The sequence below is a fragment of the Eumetopias jubatus genome, unplaced genomic scaffold (assembly GCF_037043125.1).
Source record: "Eumetopias jubatus isolate StellerSeaLion01/CBP00866 unplaced genomic scaffold, mEumJub1_p1.0 scaffold_7, whole genome shotgun sequence".
In the NCBI taxonomy this organism is placed as follows: Eukaryota; Metazoa; Chordata; class Mammalia; order Carnivora; family Otariidae; genus Eumetopias; species Eumetopias jubatus.
This window is the reverse complement of record NW_028274813.1, coordinates 77,533,868-77,552,064: the sequence shown is the minus strand read 5'-3', so window position 1 is coordinate 77,552,064 and position 18,197 is coordinate 77,533,868. Positions and strand designations below refer to the sequence as shown.

The window sequence follows — 18,197 nt, the reverse complement described above, 5'->3', positions numbered from 1 at the left end:
GAACACCTACAAACTCAACAGGAGATCGAAGAAAAGAATAGCAGCAACTCTCTGAACAGAGAAGCAACCACTTTCTGGAAGCAGGGACCCAACAAGCGGCAGATCCAGGAGACTCCCCTTCCACCCCCGGGAGGAGCAGCGTGGGAGCACACTGCAGGAATCTCCTGGGTTTGGAGATTCCAAACAGGGTTGTGTGCCAGAGATAGAAATGCTGGGTCACAGGCTGGGTGAGCATGGAGTGTGGTGGGAGACCGGGGAGACAGGAGTGATTGACTGCTTTTCTCTGGGGGCTCCTGAGGAGTGGGGTCCCAAGGTGTCGTCTCCTCCTGGGTGGAGATTGGGAGGTCACCATTTTCTTCCTCATCCTCCAAAGCTGTATGGAAAGGGAACTAAAAGCTACTGAGAGCAGACCTGAGCAGATTACTTAGCCTGGCCCCTGGCAAGGGCAGGGCAATTCCACCTCAGGCAAAGACATTTGAGAATCACTGCAACAGGCCCCTCCCCCAGAAGATCACCAAGACCAGCCAGCCAAGATCAAGTTTACCGATCAATGAGAACGGCAGAACTCCAGCGCTAGGGGAATACTGCACACAGAATTCATGGCTTTTTTCCCCATGATTCTTTAGTCTTTCAAAGTTAATTTTTTTAATTTTCTTTTTTTTCTTTTTCTATTTTTTTTAATTTTTCTTTTTCCCTTTTTTAACCAACATCTTATCCTTTTTTTAAAATCTTTTTTGTTTTTCATTTTTAGAGTCATATTCTTTCTATTCCTTCATTATAGTTAACCTTATTTTTTGTGTATATATAAGTTGTTCTGTCTTTAAAATTTGGGGATACAGTATCTTCTAACATACCAAAATATACTCTAAATCTCTAGTGTATGGCTTCGTTCTAATCTCCTGCCTGATCACATTCTCTCCCCTTTTTTTTTTTAATTTTTCTTTCTTTTTCCAACCAACTTCTTATCAGTTCCTTTTATAAAGTCTTTTATAATTTTCATCTTTACAGTCATATTCCATCCCTTCATCGTATTTACCCTTATTTTTGTATATATACAAGTTTTTCTTTCTTTAAAATTTTGGGAGGCAGTGTCTTCTAACAGACCAAAATATGCCCAAAATCTAGTATGTGGCACTGATTTATTCACCAGCCTGATCATATTTGATCATATTCTTTTTTTTTTTCTTTCCCTTTCTTTTCCCCCAGCTTTGGGTCTCTTCTGATTTGTTTAGTGTATATTTTTCTGGGGCTCTTGTTACCCTGTTAGCATTTTCTTCTCTCATTCATCTATTCTCCTCTGGACAAAATGACAAGATAGAAAAACTCACCTCAAAAAAAAGAACAAGAGGCAGTAATGACTGCCACAGATCTAATCAATATGGACATTAGTACAATGTCAGAACTAGAGTTCAGAATGACGATTATAAAGATACTAGCTAGGCTTGAAAAAAGCATGGAAGATACTATAGAAACCTTTTCTAGGGAAATAAAAGAACTAAAATCTAACCAAGTTGAAATCAAAAAGGCTATTAATGAGGTGCAAAAAAAAATGGAGGCTCTAACTGCTAGGATAAGTGAGGCAGAAGAGAGAATTAGTGACATAGAAGACCAAATGATGGAGAATAAAAAAGCTGAGAAAAAGAGAGAAACAACTACAGGATCACGAGGACAGAATTTGAGAGATAAGTGATACCATAAGACAAAACAGTATTAGAATAATTGGGATCCCAGAAGAAGAAGAAAGAGAGAGGGGCAGAAGGTATATTGGAGCAAATTATAGCAGAGAACTTCCCTAATTTGGGGAAGGAAACAGGCATCAAATTCCAGGAGGCACAGAGAACCCCCCTCAAAATCAATAGGTCAGCACCCCGACATCTAATAGTAAAACTCCCAAGTCTCAAACAAAGAGAAAATCCTGAAAGCAGCTTGGGACAAGAGGTCTGTAACCTACATTGGTAAAACAGATTTGCAGCACACCTATCCACCGAGACCTGGCAGGCCAGAAAGGATTGGCATGATATATTCAGAGCTCTAAACGAGAAAAATATGCAGCCAAGAATACTATATCCAGCTAGGCTGTCATTGAAAATAGAAGGAGAGATAAAAAGCTTCCAGGACAAACAAAAACTAAGAGAATTTGCAAACACCAAACCAGCCTTCAAGAAATATTGAAAGGGGTCCTCTAAGCAAAGAGAGAGCCTAAAAGTGACATAGACCAGAAAGGAATAGAGACAACATACAGTAACAGTCACCTTACAGGCAATACAGTGACACTAAATTCATATTTTTCAGTAGTTACCCTGAATGTAAATGGGCCAAATGCCCCAATCAAAAGACACAGGGTATCAGATTGCATAAAAAAACAAGACCCATTGATATGCTGTCTGCAAGAGCCTCATTTTAGCCCCAAAGACACCTCCAGATTGAAAGGGAGGGGATGGAAAACCATTTACCATGCTAATGGACATCAAAAGAAAGCTGGGGTGGCAGTCCTTATATCAGACAAATTAGATTTTAAAACAAAGACTGTAATAAGAGATGAGGAAGGACACTATATCTTACTTAAAGGGTCTATCCAACAAGAAGATCTAATAATTGTAAATATCTATGCCCCTAACATGGAAGCATCTAGTTATATAAGCCAATTAATAACAAAATCAAAGAAACACATTGACAACAATACAGTAGTAGTAGGGGACTTTAACACCCCCCTCACTGAAATGGACAGATCATCTAAGCAAAAGATCAACAGGAAAATAAAGGCTTTAAATGACACACTGGACCAAATGGACTTTACAGATAAATTCAGAACATTCCATCCCAAAGCAACAGAATACACATTCTTCTCTAGTGCCCATGGAACATTCTCCAGAATAGATCACATCCTAGCTCACAAATCAGGTCTCAACCGGTACCAAAAGACTGGGATCATTCCCTGCATATTTTCAGACCACAATGCTTTGAAACTAGAACTCAATCACAAGAGGAAAGTCGGAAAGAACTCAAATACATGGAGGCTAAAGAGCATCCTACTAAAGAATGAGTGGGTCAACCAGGAAATTAAAGAAGAATTTAAAAAAAATTCATAGACACAAATGAAAATGAAAACACAACTGTTTAAAATCTTAGGGATGCAGCAAAGGTGGTGTTAAGAGGAAAGTATATAGCAATACAAGCCTTTCTCAAGAAACAAGAAAGGTCTCAAATACACAACCTAACCCTGCACCTAAAGGAGCTAGAGAAAGAACAGCAAATAAAGCCTAAACCCAGCAGAAGAGAAATAGAGCAGAAATCAATGAAGTAGAAACCATAAGACAGGAGAACAGATCAACGAACTAGGAGCTGGTTCTTTGAAAGAATTAATAACATTGATAAATCCCTAGCCAGACTTATCAAAAAGAAAAGAGAACACAAATAAATAAAATTGTGACTGAAAGAGGAAAGATCACAACCAACACCAAAGAAATACAAACAATTATAAGAACATATGAGCAACTATATGCCAGTAAATTAGATAATCTGGGAGAAATGGATGCATTCCTAGAGATGTATAAACTACCAAAACTGAATCAGGAAGAAATAGAAAACCTGAACAGACCCATAACCACTAAGGAAATTGAAGCAGTAATCAAAAATCTCCCAACAAACACAAGTCGTGGTTGATAGCTTCCCACAGGAATTCTACTAGACATTTAAAGGAGTGTCAGTACCTATTCTTTTCAACCTGTTCCAAAAAATAGAAATGGAAGGAAAACTTCCATACTCATTCTACAAAGCCAGCATTACCTTGATTCCAAAACCAAAGACCCGACTAAGAAGGAGAATTACAGACCAATATCCCTGGTGAACATGGGTGCAAAAATTCTCACCAAAATACTAGCCAGTAGAATCCAGCAGTACATTAAAAGAATTATTCACCACGACCAAGCGGGATTTATTCCTGGCCTGCAAGGTTGGTTCAACATCCACAAATCAATCACCAATATGATACAATACATTAATAAAAGAAAGAACAAGAACCATATGATCCTCTCAATAGATGCAGAAAAAGCACTTTGCAAAGTACAATATCCTTTCTTGATTAAAACTCTTCAGAGTGTAGGGATAGAGGATACATACCTCAATATCATAAAAGCCATCTATGAAAAACCCACAGAAAATATCATCTCAATGGGGGAAAAACTGAGAGCTTTTCCCCTAAGGTCAGGAACATGACAGGGATGTCCACTATCACCACTGCTATTCAACATAGTACTAGAAGTCCTAGCCACAGCAATCAGACAACAAAAAGAAATCAAAGGCATCCAGATGGGCAGAGAAGAAGTCAAACTCTCACTCTTTGCAGATAATATGATACTTTATGTGGTAAACCCAAAAGACTCCACCCCAAAACTGCTAGAACTCATACAGGAATTCAGTAAGGTAGCACCGTATAAAATCAGTGCACAGAAATCAGTGGCATTCCTATACACCAACAACAAGACAGAAGAGAGACAAATGAAGGAGTCAATCCCATTTACAATTGCACCCAAAACCATAAGATACCTAGGATAAATCTAACCAAAGAGGCGAAGAAGCTGTACTCAGAAAACTATAGAATACTCATGAAAGAAATTGAGGAAGACACAAAGAAATGGAAAAGCGTTCCATGCTCATGGATTGGAAGAACAAATATTGTGAAGATGTCAATGCTACCTAGAGCAGTCTACACATATAATGCAATCACTATCAAAATACCATCAACTTTTTTCAAAGAAATGGAACAAATATTCCTAAAATTTGTATGGAACCAGAAAAGACCCCGAATAGCCACAGGAATGTTGAAAAAGAAAAGCAAAGCTGGTGGCATCGCAGTTCCGGACTTTAGCTCTGTTACAAAGCTGTAATCATCAAGACAGTATGGTCCTGGCACAAAAACAGACACATAGATCAGTGGAACAAAATAGAGAGCCCAGAAATGGACCCCAGACTCTATGGTCAACTAATCTTTGGCAAAGCAGGAAAGAATGTCCAATGGCAAAAAGACAGTCTCTTCAACAAATGGTGTTGGGAAAATTGGACAGCCACATGCAGAAGAATGAAACTGGACCATTTCCTTACACCACCCACAAAAATAGACTCAAAATGGGTGAAAGACCTCAATGTGAGACAGGAATCCATCAAAATCCTAGAGGAGAAAACAGGCAGCAACCTCTTCAACCTCAGCCGCAGCAACTTCTTCCTAGAAACTTCACCAAAGGCAAGGGAAGCAAGGGTAAAAATGAACTATTTGGGACTTCATCAAGGTAAAAAGCTTTTGCACAGCAAAGGAAACAGTCAATAAAACCAAAAGACAACTGACAGAATGGGAGAAGATATTTACAAATGACATATCAGATAAAGGGCTAGTATCCAAAATCTATAAAGAACTTATCAAACTCAACACCCAAAGAACAACTAATCCAATCAAGAAATGGGCAGAAGACATGGACAGACATTTCTGCAAAGAAGACATCCACATGGCTAACAGACACCTGAAAAAGTACTCAACATCGCTTGGCATCAGGGAAATCCAAACCAAAACCTTAATGAGATACCACCTCACACCAGTCAGAATGGCTAAAATTAAGAAGTCGGGAAACGACAGATGTTGGCGAGGATGTGGAGAAAGGGGAACCCTCCTACACTGTTGGTGGGAATGCAAGCTTGTGCAGCCACTCTGGAAAACGGTATGGAGGTTCCTCAAAAAGTTGAAAATAGAGCTACCCTATGGCCCAGCAATTGCACTACTGGATATTTACCCCAAGGATACAAATGTAGTGATCTGAAGGGGTACGTGCACCCCAATGTTTATAGCAGCAATGTCCACAATAGCCAAACTATGGAAAGAGCCAAGATGTCCATCAACAGATGAATGGTTAAAGAAATACCATGGAATATTAATATCAGAAAACGAAATCTTGACATTTGCAACAACGTGGATGGTCTAGAGGTTATTTTGCTAAGCGAAATAAGTCAATCAGAGAAAGACAAGTATCATATGATCTCACTGATATGAGGAATTCTTTATCTCAGGAAACAAACTGAGGGTTGCTGGCCTGGTGGGAGGTGGGAGGGATGGGGTGGCTGGGTGATAGACATCGGGGAGGGTTTGTGCTATGGTGAGCGCTGTGAATTGTGTAAGACTGATGAATCACAGACCTGTACCTCTGAAACAAATAATACATTATATGTTAAAAAAAAAAAAAGAAGAAGAAGAAGATAGTAGGACGGGAAAAATGAAGGGGGAGGAATCGGAGGGGGAGACGAACCATGAGAGACTATGGACTCTGAGAAACAAACTGAGGGTTTAGAGGGGAGGGGGTGGGAGGATAGGTTAGCCGGGTGATGGGTATTAAGGAGGGCACGTATTGAATGGAGCACTGGGTGTTATACGCAAACAGTGAATCATGGAACACTACATCAAAAACTAATGATGTAATGAATGGTGACTAACATAACATAGTAAAATAAAATTTAAAAAAAATAGCTAAGTTATGTTGTAGAAATCAGAAATACTTAAATTTATTAAGGAATATTTTCACCACAGTCTTAAAATACAAATTTTGGTATCTTGAAGGGAAAATGCCAGTTACCTTGAAAACTGAATTATGTTGAATACCTAATAAGTATTAAAATGCTTCTTTTTATTAAGTCTCTTTCTTAGTTTATGGAAGTCACTTGGTCCTCATATGAGATAGTATTAATGTCTCAGATGCATTTACCTGCTAAAATTGCCCATAATATCATTTTGATTTTTTACTTCATAAAGAGTTTTAGATAAGGAATATCCCCAATGTTCTGAAAGTGAAAATTATGTTAGTAATCTTTGCTGTCTTCCTGCCTTAAAAGTTTAAACTCTTATTCTCCAAAGCTACAGTTATTATAAATAAATTGGTAGCAAATAGTGGTGACCTCGATTACAGGTAAATTTCTGAAGGATTTTCAAGTTATGTAGTTTTTAAAAAGTTTTCAGAAAGTTGTAGATAATCATGCTCTTCCAGGTGAGTGACATATTATAGTGCGTGGTGGTAACTAATGAAATATTCTGTGCTTTTTCACTCTTCACAGCCAGTATCTTGAAAATTACCTCTGGATGAATTATTCTCCAGAGGTGTCCAGCAAGGCCTATTTAATGTCAATCTGCTGTATGGTGAATGAGAAATTCAGAGAAAATGTCCCTGCATGGGAGGTAACAGATTTAAATTACTTCAGAGCTTTCATACTGTGTTTAAGCCATTAAAAAGTAGAACTTTTGACTGATAATAAATAATGCTTTTAGAACAGAACTTTGCCCAAAAATAAAGTGTTGAGAAGAAAATGGATATATGAAGAATACTGTTCTTTTTTGATTTCAATACTTTGTTCGAACTAATTTAGTATGAACCAAAAAATTATGAAAGTGAAATTATTTTTCTATTTTGTGCTTGAAATGAAGAATGTCATGAAGTATAAAGACTTTTTGTTTTGTTTTGTTTTGTTTTAAGATTTTTATTTTATTTATTTGAGAGAGAGCGAGCACAAGAAGGGCTAGGGTCAGAGGAAGAAGCAGACTCCCTGCCAAGCAAGGAGCCCGATGCCGGACTCGATTCTGGGACTCCGGGATCATGACCTGAGCCGAAGGCAGTCGTCTAACCAACTGAGCCACCCAGGCACCCCGAAGTATACTTTTCATCAGATTGAAATGAAGTTTATATTAAATAGCACAAATAGATAGTGCTCAAATGAGATATTTTTCAGTGTCCTTTTTCACAACAGGGAGTATATATTTATAGCTTTCCATACATAAAGTAGTGTTGCCAAAGTCAAGACAGATGTTTATATTGTAATTTCAATTTTTTCCTTATCCCCAATTTAGGATCTGCTTTTCCCTTTTTTTTTTTTTTTTAAGATTTTATTTATTTATTTGAGAGAGAGAATGAGAGATAGAGAGCACAAGAGGGAAGAGGGTCAGAGGGAGAAGCAGACTCCCTGCTGAGCAGGGAGCCCGATGTGGGACTCAGTCCTGGGACTCCAGGATCATGACCTGAGCCAAAGGCAGTCGCTTAACCAACTGAGCCACCCAGGCACCCGTGCTTTTCCCTTTTTGAAATTTCTAGTAGACTGACATTTTTTCTTTATGCTAGTTTAATAGAGGCTCGGTCAGTAGAGGTCCAAAATCTAGGTTCTCTTTGGCTGCCATAAAATGATCAGCTCATCAGCTTTTTTAAATGAAGAAAAGGCATGGGTACTTGTCATCTTTTTGTGGCAATGGTCTGTAAACTGAGGAAGTATTAAACTCTTTAAGATAAAACCATGGGCACGTCTCTTGGATATTCACTAAGAAAGAGCCATCTTTGGGCAGATTAGAGCCCAGGGTAAACTATGGGCTTTGTGTATTATTGAAAGATCCGGGGGATTTCTTGAAGTTGCTTCAAGCTACTATAGGAAGGGAGAGGGAAGATTTTTTGAGCTAAAGAATGACCTGATCATTTTGCATGTTATAAAGACCATTTTGGTGATTAGGACTTGAAGTAGAGAAATACAGATGAAGAGAAGAGGATACACAAAGATACAGAAAGTAGAATTGACTGGATTTCATAATTGAATAATTAATAGTAGGGAAGGGTGTTATTTTCAGTAACTTTCCAGGCTTGGGCAACTGAGTATAATAGATGATACTGCCATTTACCAAGATAGGTAGTAATAGAGAGTTGAGTAGTACTATGGAGGGTACAAAATTGTTGAATTGATTTTTGGACTTACTGAGTTTAAATTGCCTTTTGAATATCTAGATGAAATTGTCTAGTAGACAGAGGAATCCTGGGATGTAGAGTTAATGAGAGGATGTATATTTAGAATCATTAACATACGTTGTTAAAGTCAAGGGAGGGGGAAAAGAAGAATGAGGTTAGAACCCTAAAATACTGCTATGTACACAACAGAAGAAGAGGGGCCCTCAGCACATTGAAAAGGAGTAGGGGGTTGGACAGCCGCAAGAGCCTCAGGGTCGTCCTGGGGGTGGAAGCCTGCTGTAGAGAAGTAAGTGTAAACAACTAGTGTAGACCACACATTTGGAGCACTTCTGAAAGAAGAAAAAAGGGGAGGTAGGTCACAGGGAAGCTTGAATATATTACATTGTTTACTTTTTATATATTAACTTGGATGTTAAGAGTAAAGAGCTAATATAAAGCAGGAGCCACTGTCCTTGAGATTAGTTAGTGGGAAACTAATTTTTGCTAAAGATGTTTCTTTTTCTTAAGTTAGAAGAATTAAAACATTTCAGATCCTTAGAAAACAAACACTAAGTTAAATGTGAGCATAATCCATAAAAGAAAAAATAAAGGAAGTAAAACCATTATTTTAGGGATACCTGGCTGGCTCAGTCAGTAGAGCGTGAAACTCTAGATCTTGGAGTCATGAGTTCAAGCCCCCATGTTCGGCATAGAGATTACTTAAAAAAAAAAAAAGAAAAAAATATTTTTTTAAAAACACACACACAAAACATTATTTTATTAGGTAAAGGTTGCTACAACTCTTTCATGATCTTGCCAGAAACCTATATTTGACTTGCTACCATTAATTATAAGTAAGCAAATAATCTTGTTTGTAATTATTTGGTTTTGTTAATAGATTCCTAAAGAGTCTACTGATGTTTGTTTAAGGGAGAAAAAGTGGAGAGCAAGCCATTTCAAAATAAATTTTTATTATTTCTCTTTTCAGACTTTTAAGAAGAAGCCAGACCACTTCCCATTTTTTTTTAAATGTATCTTGAAAGCAGCATTAGCTGAAACCGATGGTGAATTTTCACTCCATGAACAGACGGTCTTACTGCTTTTTCTTGATCATTGCTTCAATAGTTTGGTAATTTTACTTTATCTTTGGGGAAAACTTTAACATTTTCTTGTTTTTTAAGTTGAACATAAATGAAATTACCTCTATAGCCAACTCTTCATCCATGGTAATAGGGATGGAGGATAATGCCAAAAGCTTAATTTCAGTCACTTCTCAATAAAAACATTTTAGAAGATCCATTCACTTTTAAAATAGATTTGAACTGGATCTCCTTTTTTCTATCTATACTCTTAAGAAAAATGATAATCAGAACTGAAATTCTCCAAAGGTAGAGCATCATCGAGTCTGGCCAGTATGAACTTTGAGTAATGAGATCTGTGCCACAGTTGCACACAGAAACTAGCTTTATTACTTTTCAGGCATGCTTCATGCACAGGCTGCCAGGTCAGCAGGAGAGTTATGTTTTGAGTTGACTGGTTAGGGGCAGTTGTGGATGATCTTTGAAAATCTCCTGGGTTGTGTATGATACATTTTCATCCTTCATAAGAGTATCTTTGAAAGAATTAAATATTTACAGTAATTAATATTTCATTTGCACTTCTCTACTGTGGTTAAGTGAAGGTCTGTGCCTCTGAACTGACAGTGCATTAGACCCATGCAATGCATGGGGTTCTTTCATCTTAAGACTGGATGTTGATAGATGGATGGTTATTACTTGTTGTATTACTTGAGGTACTACCTCATATGAATCTTGTAAAGGCATTAAAAAAAGATTAATGAAGCCCTGAGTTGATGCCACTATTACCTCCTTAACATTTATTAAACTACACAATGCAAATGTAAATATAAACGTGATTCTTTGTCAGAAATTGAACAAAAAAAGATTTATTTAGTATTAGTAGCTTGATGCTAGGTTTGGTTAACTTAAAAGCTAGTCTATTATTGAAATACTTTATATTTTTCAATATGCCATCAGTTCTCATTACTTGAGGTAGTTAGGTCTATGAAGTAGTTGCAAACACTGAATTGGCTAAAACTGAACCATTGCTCCTAGGGAAAATACAGGCTTAGGAGCCTACAAGCCTACAGTCACAACATTTTCATCAGTCGATCAATACATAATCTTGTTTTATGTGTTTCTGTTTAAAGACACCTTACGTAATAACATATTGTTGATTTATTAACCTTGAACTCATGGCCAACAGCACTGTAACTGAAGTCTAAACAAACCTTATGTAACACACATATTTTCTCCATAAGGCACATCACAGGCTTCTTTGCACATAGGAACACTAACCAGCACTTCAAGTCCTTAATATGAAATATTAAAATATCATTAATTTGAAAGTATTAGTGGCATGTTTCACTGCAGGTAGTATATTCCTTATGTAAAGATTTAAGTTAAAATACTGGTGTGCTTATATATTTGTTTTCTTTGTGCCGTAAACAGGAAGTAGACTTGATACGGAGTCAAGTACAGCAGCTTATCTCCCTCCCAATGTGGATGGGCTTACAGCCTGTAAGTATCTAATTTCAGAAACTTATGTATATATGTGTTATATAGGTGGATGTAGCTTTAATATGGATATAAAATGGTAACTAAAAATCCCCTTTCCTGCTTAGAAAATATATTTAATTTACTATGCACGAACTTATCCTACAAGTAGTTTTTTTAATTTTAAAGTTTTTATGTATAAGCTAATAGATCTTTCACCTAATGCCATTATTATGAGATAAAATAAGGTAATATTTATTGAGCTCATAAAGAAAGGGTTAATTTAGCAAAATGTGGTTATTATTTCATGTGTGTCTTTGGATGAGACTAAATACAGACTTGAATTTTTTATTTCCTTAGATTAGAATGTACACACAGTTATAGGAGAAGGTCTAGATCATGTTCAATATTAATGACTTCATTTTTTCTTTCATCAAATCCTTATTAGATCATATGTGTCACTATCAAAACCAAATTAATTGTCATCTTGGGGAATAAAATTATAACTGTCAAATTTCAGGATAAATAATAAGTTTACTGAAAATTCCATTTCCTGCGTATGGGGTTTTTGCACACAGCCAGATATGCAGGCTTATTCATAGGTACCAGCTGATGGTGATAAAAACAGACTTATATAAATAATGCTAAGTTAAAACTGATACGTACCATTAGAAAGAATATAGTCATGTGGACATTTCCTTGTTTACTTGTGACAGCTGTTTCTATGTTCAATGTTTCAGACTCATTTTTCAAATTTCAGTGATTATACTAATAAGTGTTAATGCTCTAATTTTTCATACTTAAAGCCTTAATTTTAGAAATAAGAAAGAAATTTAATTGATTATTGAGCTTAAGACCTTGACAAGAAAAGGCAGTTATTATTATTTTTTTCTTGTTATTATTAACAATTACTGGAATTGAGAACAGTTTCTCAAAATAGAGTTATTAGTTTCTCAGTTTTCAGGTTTTATCATGTTGCTTTCAGGTTTTATTCCATTGTGTATCCACACATTAGAAAACTAGCTAATAGTGGATCTAATTTTTATCCTTGTAAACTTGGAGATTACTGGTGATTTTAAAGCACATTCATTCTTTCAGGCACGATTGGAATTAGAATTAAAGAAGACACCTAAGCTAAGAAAGTTCTGGAACTTGATTAAAAAGAATGATGAAAAGATGGATCCAGAAGCAAGAGAACAGTATGTTGCCAAAGCTTTGTTCCATGTTGGTTTGTTACACTGGTTGTGAGTCTTAGATGATATTGGCTGGTTTGTTGTTTCCTTTATATAAGGCTGAACCAAATAAATAAGAAGTGCTTTTACTATCATAGGAATATTTTTCATAAAGATCTGAAGGGAAAACCACAGCATCAACATGTTTTTCTTCTTCTCTTCTGCCTGCCCCAGTGATAAGTATATCACTGATCTTCTGTCTGCCTTTTGGCCATAGTTTGTCTGTCATGGATGATTCTTGATTTTCTCCACAATCTTCAGGCTGTCAATCCAACTTTTCTTTCTTTTTCTTACTCTCTTATTCTTAACAATGATTTTTATACATTTCAACCATCATTCATTCATTCAACAAATAGTGAATGTTTCTATTTTTGCCAGGTACTAGTCTAGGTATAGGGGATATAGTGGAGAACAAAATGGAAGTGATTCCTGCTCCATGGAGCTTCCATTCTAGTTGGGGAAGACAGCAGCAAACAGATCAATTATGTATTATTTTAGATGGTGATACATGCTAGGGAGAAGAATAAATCAAGTATAAGGATTAAAGAAGCAGGTGAGGGTTATGGGTTCTTTTAATAGTAATATTTATAATCAGTTGGGTAAGTCTGGCAGTAAGTATTTATTTCACCAAACAAAGTGCTGTTAGTAGGACACGGGAAGGATCTGCATGCTCCGAGAGCACTCTCTCTCTCTCTTTCTTTCTCTCTTTCAGGCTAACTGGTCTAACTGTGACCTTGCCTTATCTACGTGTGACTGCTGGCGGCAGCACTCCTTGTTCTGTTTCCATCTTTTATTGTTCTTTTCCACTCACTCCTTTTTCTGTACTTATGGAAATATGCTGAAGACTCCTTTCCCTTGGACCTAGGATAACTTTCTAGCTCTAGCTTATTTTTTCTTCCACTTAGAGTGCTCTGTACATGTGTAGCTAATAATGAAAGCTGTGAGTATGGATGAGATGATTTAGTGAGATACATAAACCCTGAAAAGAGGGTTGAGGACAAAAGGAAGTGAAACTTGGAGTTATGCTGGTGGTTACTGAAAATGGAAAGAACTGTAAAAAGGTGCATGTCAGAGAAATGAGTTTCTGTGTAAGGGAGTGAGAACTATAAGGACAAGATGTTAGGGTCAGAGTAGGAAAGTTCCTTCTTTAATTTCCAAGTCTAGTCTCATCTCTCATGGTGTCTTCCCACCCAACAGCCTCTTGATTGAACTAATCACATGGCATCTGTACTACTTGACTACTCTTTTTTTTAAACCTGCTCTTACCATTACCTCAATATGATTTAACCATAAATCTCTGTGGCTGGCCCTGTCTTCTCTGCTTTCCAGTCTTTGTGTAACACATTGTGGTATACAGTTGGCCCTTGAACAGCACGGAGGTTAGGAGCACCAGTCCCCCCCACCATACAGTCAGAAGTCCACATACAATTTGTGACTTCCCCAAAACCTGACTGCTAATAGCCTGCTGTTGACCAGAAGCTTTACTAATAACAGTCAGTGAACACATATTTTGTATACCATATCTATTACATACTGGACTCTTACAATAAAGTAAGCTAGAGGATAAAAAATGGTAAGAAAATCATAAGGAAGAGAAAATGTATTCACAATACGGTAGTGTATTTATTGAAGAAAATCTGCATGTAAATAGACCTATACAGTTAAAACCCGTGCTATTGAAGGATCAGTTGTACTTCTGTTTGCCCTGAACTCTATTTTGGCTTAAGTAATAGTCATTGTTTTTCCTCCTAAACTTGCCTTTCTGGACAATTTCTCTTAATTCTTCCAGACAGTAGGGCTTGGAATACTCCAGTCCTTTGACTAGCAGTTTATATCCCATCAACCAGTCCTATTGGATCATCTTTTGTCCTTTTTCTTCTTTCTTGTCTATTCACACTGCTGTTGTCTTAATTCAAGCCTTCACAGCTCCTGACTAAAGCACTACAATAAATTCCTATTTGGTGTTTCTTCCAGCTTTCCCACAACAATGAGCCTAACTAGCCATCTCTTTAGAAAATTTTGTTTTCTTTGCCATATTCCTATTCACAAGCTTTCAATGGTTTCCTGGTTCCCATAGGGTAAACTCTAAACTCCTTGCAGTGGCATTCAAAAACCCCCAGCTATTTTTTTCGGTGACTCCAAATCCTTGGCCCAGTCTCTTAATTGTTTCTTAAACATTGCTTCCCTAAGTACCCTTTCCCCTCCACTCCACTTAATTGAAGGCTAACCTAAGCACTTCTAGACAAACTACTTTAGGTCACAGTGCTTTCTTCTTCTGAATTCCAAAAACATGCTGTGTGTTTTTTATTGAAATGCCGGCTGTTTGTGTAATGGTTAGAATATGTGTAGTTATTTAGAGAAAAGGTTCTATAGTCAGACTTAACTAGGCTGCACACTTGCTTGCTGTGTAACTGTGGGCAAGTTAATCTCACCTCTTTCAGCACCAGTATGAGATTGGAACAGTAAGCAGTACCGATTTCATAGGACTGTTGTCAGCATTAAATGAGATTATTCATGTGAAGTACTTAACACAACTCAGATCCTGACACACTAAGTGCTCAGTTAATGTCAGCCGGTTTTATTAATTACATGCTGGTCTGTGTTACTAATTACCTTTAAATTATAATACCTCTCATTCAAGTACATTTTAGTCATTCCCCTCCTTTGTATTTCCGGGAGGACTGGCGTAATCATTTGCAGCTGTCCAGTACCTGATGAATGTTTGTTGATTTATGGTACACAGTGCATCTTAAATTAGTAATATGTAGAAGAAAATTGTTGGGTTTTTTTAAGTTTTTTTTTTTTTTAAGATTTTATTTATTTATTTTTGACAGAGAGATAGAGAGCACAAGTAGGCAGAGGGAGAGGGAGAAGCAGGCTCCCCGCTGAGCAGGGAACCTGACGTGGGGCTCGATCCCAGGCCCCTGGGATCATGACCTGAGCCAAAGGCAGCCACTTAACTGACTGAGCCACCCAGCCGCTCCTAGATAATTGTTTTTAAACCAACATTGAATTTTTAGACATTGTAATATTCTATTATATGTGATACTTCAAACATATTAAGGTATAAAATTGCTTATTTTAACTACATACATAAACATAAAATTTGGAACCTTAAGAGCGACTATAAATGAAATTTTAAAAACTCCTTTCTAGTTCTGACCTTTAAATCACAAGTGAAAACTTTCATAGTAAGAGAAAGGGTTGTTTCTTAGCTGGCTTATTATACCAGTAATAAAGAAGCAGCTGTGTGTTCAAATTATAGTCCCAGTTTCAGAGAGAAATGGAACATTTGAACAGTACAAGAAAGGCTTGTTTGACATTTAATTTTACTTTTGAAATAATTATTTTTCAAAAATAATTTGGTCAATGTTATTCTCTGATTTTAGAGCCTATCAAGAAAGAAGATTTCTTTCACAGCTCATACAGAAGTTTATCTCTGTGCTGAAATCAGTGCCTCTTTCTGGTAACTATCTTCTCTTAGCTCATTTGTGAAGTTGTCATTTAGGTGCCTCTACAGTATTTACTAGTCTCCAGTCTAAAACCTGCTCTTGGAATAGTTTTAAATCATAATGACAACATATCTGTCCTCCCCTTTTCATGTATATTAACAGTCTGAGTATTGTGACTGCCTTAAAAATTCACATGTTTTAAAGGTACCTGCATGGTTATTGAAATACTCATTTACCTAGCAAATATTTTTTGAGTTTGCTTGCTAGACTTAGGTCCTGAGCAAGGTGCAGGGATACAGTAGTGAACAAGACAGTTACAGACCCACGTGGAATTTACAATATGGTGCTAGATAGTGTTTTTAAACAACATCAAATACTGTTTGGAAGGGAAAGAGTTATTTTTGAGATATGAGCTACAAGACAAAATGGGAAAGATTTCCCTCCAACATGGCCTCCACTTATTGATGAAACAAATATATGTTGTGTAGACTATATACTTAAAAATATACCGTGATTATACTATATTTGTGTGTGTGTGTGTGTGTGTGTGTGTGTGTGATAATGACTGTATACCAAGAGGGGCTAATTACATTATGCTGAGTTTGCAAGATCTTTATAAGCATTTAGTGAATGTACATAGAATAGTTTTTACTTAATAAAGGTGTATATATGTTATATAAGATTGGCTAATAAAATTGTATTTTCTGAGTGGGATATAATCTAAAAACAGCTCTGTAGATGTATATTTAATATTTTTGCATCAGAGATTATAGCTTTTTTTAAACTAAAATACAACAGGATTACTTATAAATGCCGATCTTCCAAGTAATATTATACAACTGAAAATCATACCTATGATTCAGTGAGGAACAGATGCTAATGCTGTCCATCAGCTATACCTGATTTGAGGCATAAGATTAGTCCCAGCATTGGTGTAAAGAAAAAATTGTCATATGCTAATCATCTAAGTCACTTAATATTAGTATTTTTAAGTCTTTCAGTTAAGTGGCTTAAATCTAGAAGGAAAACTTAGATTTCTTTTTTGGGGCAAAAAAGGTAGTAATGAGTGCATAGAAGTGCTAATGCCTGTCATAATTAAGGTCATAAAAATGGATATCTCTATAGAATGTTAATTTTGGGGCATCGGCAAGGTTTGAAAATCAAGTAACAACAGCAACATGGGACCTGCATTAATTTTAACGGTCTTCAAACCACCAGCTGTTACCATTGTTTATTTATTGCCAGAAAACAAAATTTCTTAGATTGACCTTGAGCTTTAATCAAAATTTGTTAACTCTGGCAGAGGAACCAACAAGATGATGAAAGTAGTGTGCCAGTTCAGAGGGTAAAGATGGATGGATTATATAATTAGAAAACAGAAAACTGGTTTTTAAAAAAAATAAGGATCATAGTTTCATTTTACAGGGTCATGAAAAACAACATATCCTATCGGTTATTATAAAGGAAATCTGTGTGGGTTGATCTGAGATGTCAGGACTGCTGTCAGAAGAAAGGGAAAAAAAAACCCCACAATGTACATGAGAAGCAAATGATAAGGATATCTTGGTGTCTGAAATTGGAATGACAAGGTTTCAGCTCTAAGAGCTACAAGACAAAATGGGAAAGATTTCCCTCCCACATGGCCTCCACTTATTGATGAAACAAATATATGTTGTGTAGACTATATACTTAAAATATACCGTGATTATACTATATTTGTGTGTGTGTGTGTGTGTGTGTGTGTGTGTGTGTGTGTTTGTTTAAATAATTGTAGCTGTGTGTCTAAACAATATGCCCAGTAGGGCCAACTTACATAAAAATACGCAGCTTTATTCACCAGAGCTCAGAAGTTGAGTGGCAAGCATCATGTTCTAATTTTAATTTTAAATAGGTCATTGCCAATAATTTTCTCAAACTATAAATAAAAATACAGAGTACAGAGTTTGCTCACTTCTTAAATTTTGGAGAAAAATATTTTCCTTCTATAGTAACAAGAAAAAATAGCAGAGGACTAGTTTGAATGGATTTAATTTATAAGTTGCTTCTTTAAATTCTTTAGTTTCAACAGCTATATGACTAGATTATGTCTCAGAAAACCTAGATTCCAGTTCTAACCAGCCATTATTTTATTCTACACTTTTACCAGGTCATTTTCTCTGGTTTTTACTTTCTAACCTGGAAAATGAGCCAAGATAGGCATTCTCTGAGGTCTTTTCCAGCTATGAA

At 36.4% G+C, this 18,197-nt stretch overlaps 1 protein-coding gene across 2 annotated transcripts in view; it reads left to right on the top strand.

The window, feature by feature from the left end:
* AQR (aquarius intron-binding spliceosomal factor) overlaps nucleotides 1–18,197 on the top strand; it is a 107,612-nt gene that overhangs the window by 15,685 nt on the left and 73,730 nt on the right. For both annotated transcript variants that reach the window (XM_028119508.2, XM_028119509.2), the window contains exons 5-9: nucleotides 7,090–7,210; nucleotides 9,721–9,861; nucleotides 11,243–11,311; nucleotides 12,386–12,486; nucleotides 15,909–15,985. In XM_028119508.2, coding sequence (XP_027975309.1) covers nucleotides 7,090–7,210; nucleotides 9,721–9,861; nucleotides 11,243–11,311; nucleotides 12,386–12,486; nucleotides 15,909–15,985 — 509 coding nt within the window. The remainder of the gene's footprint in view (nucleotides 1–7,089; nucleotides 7,211–9,720; nucleotides 9,862–11,242; nucleotides 11,312–12,385; nucleotides 12,487–15,908; nucleotides 15,986–18,197) is intronic.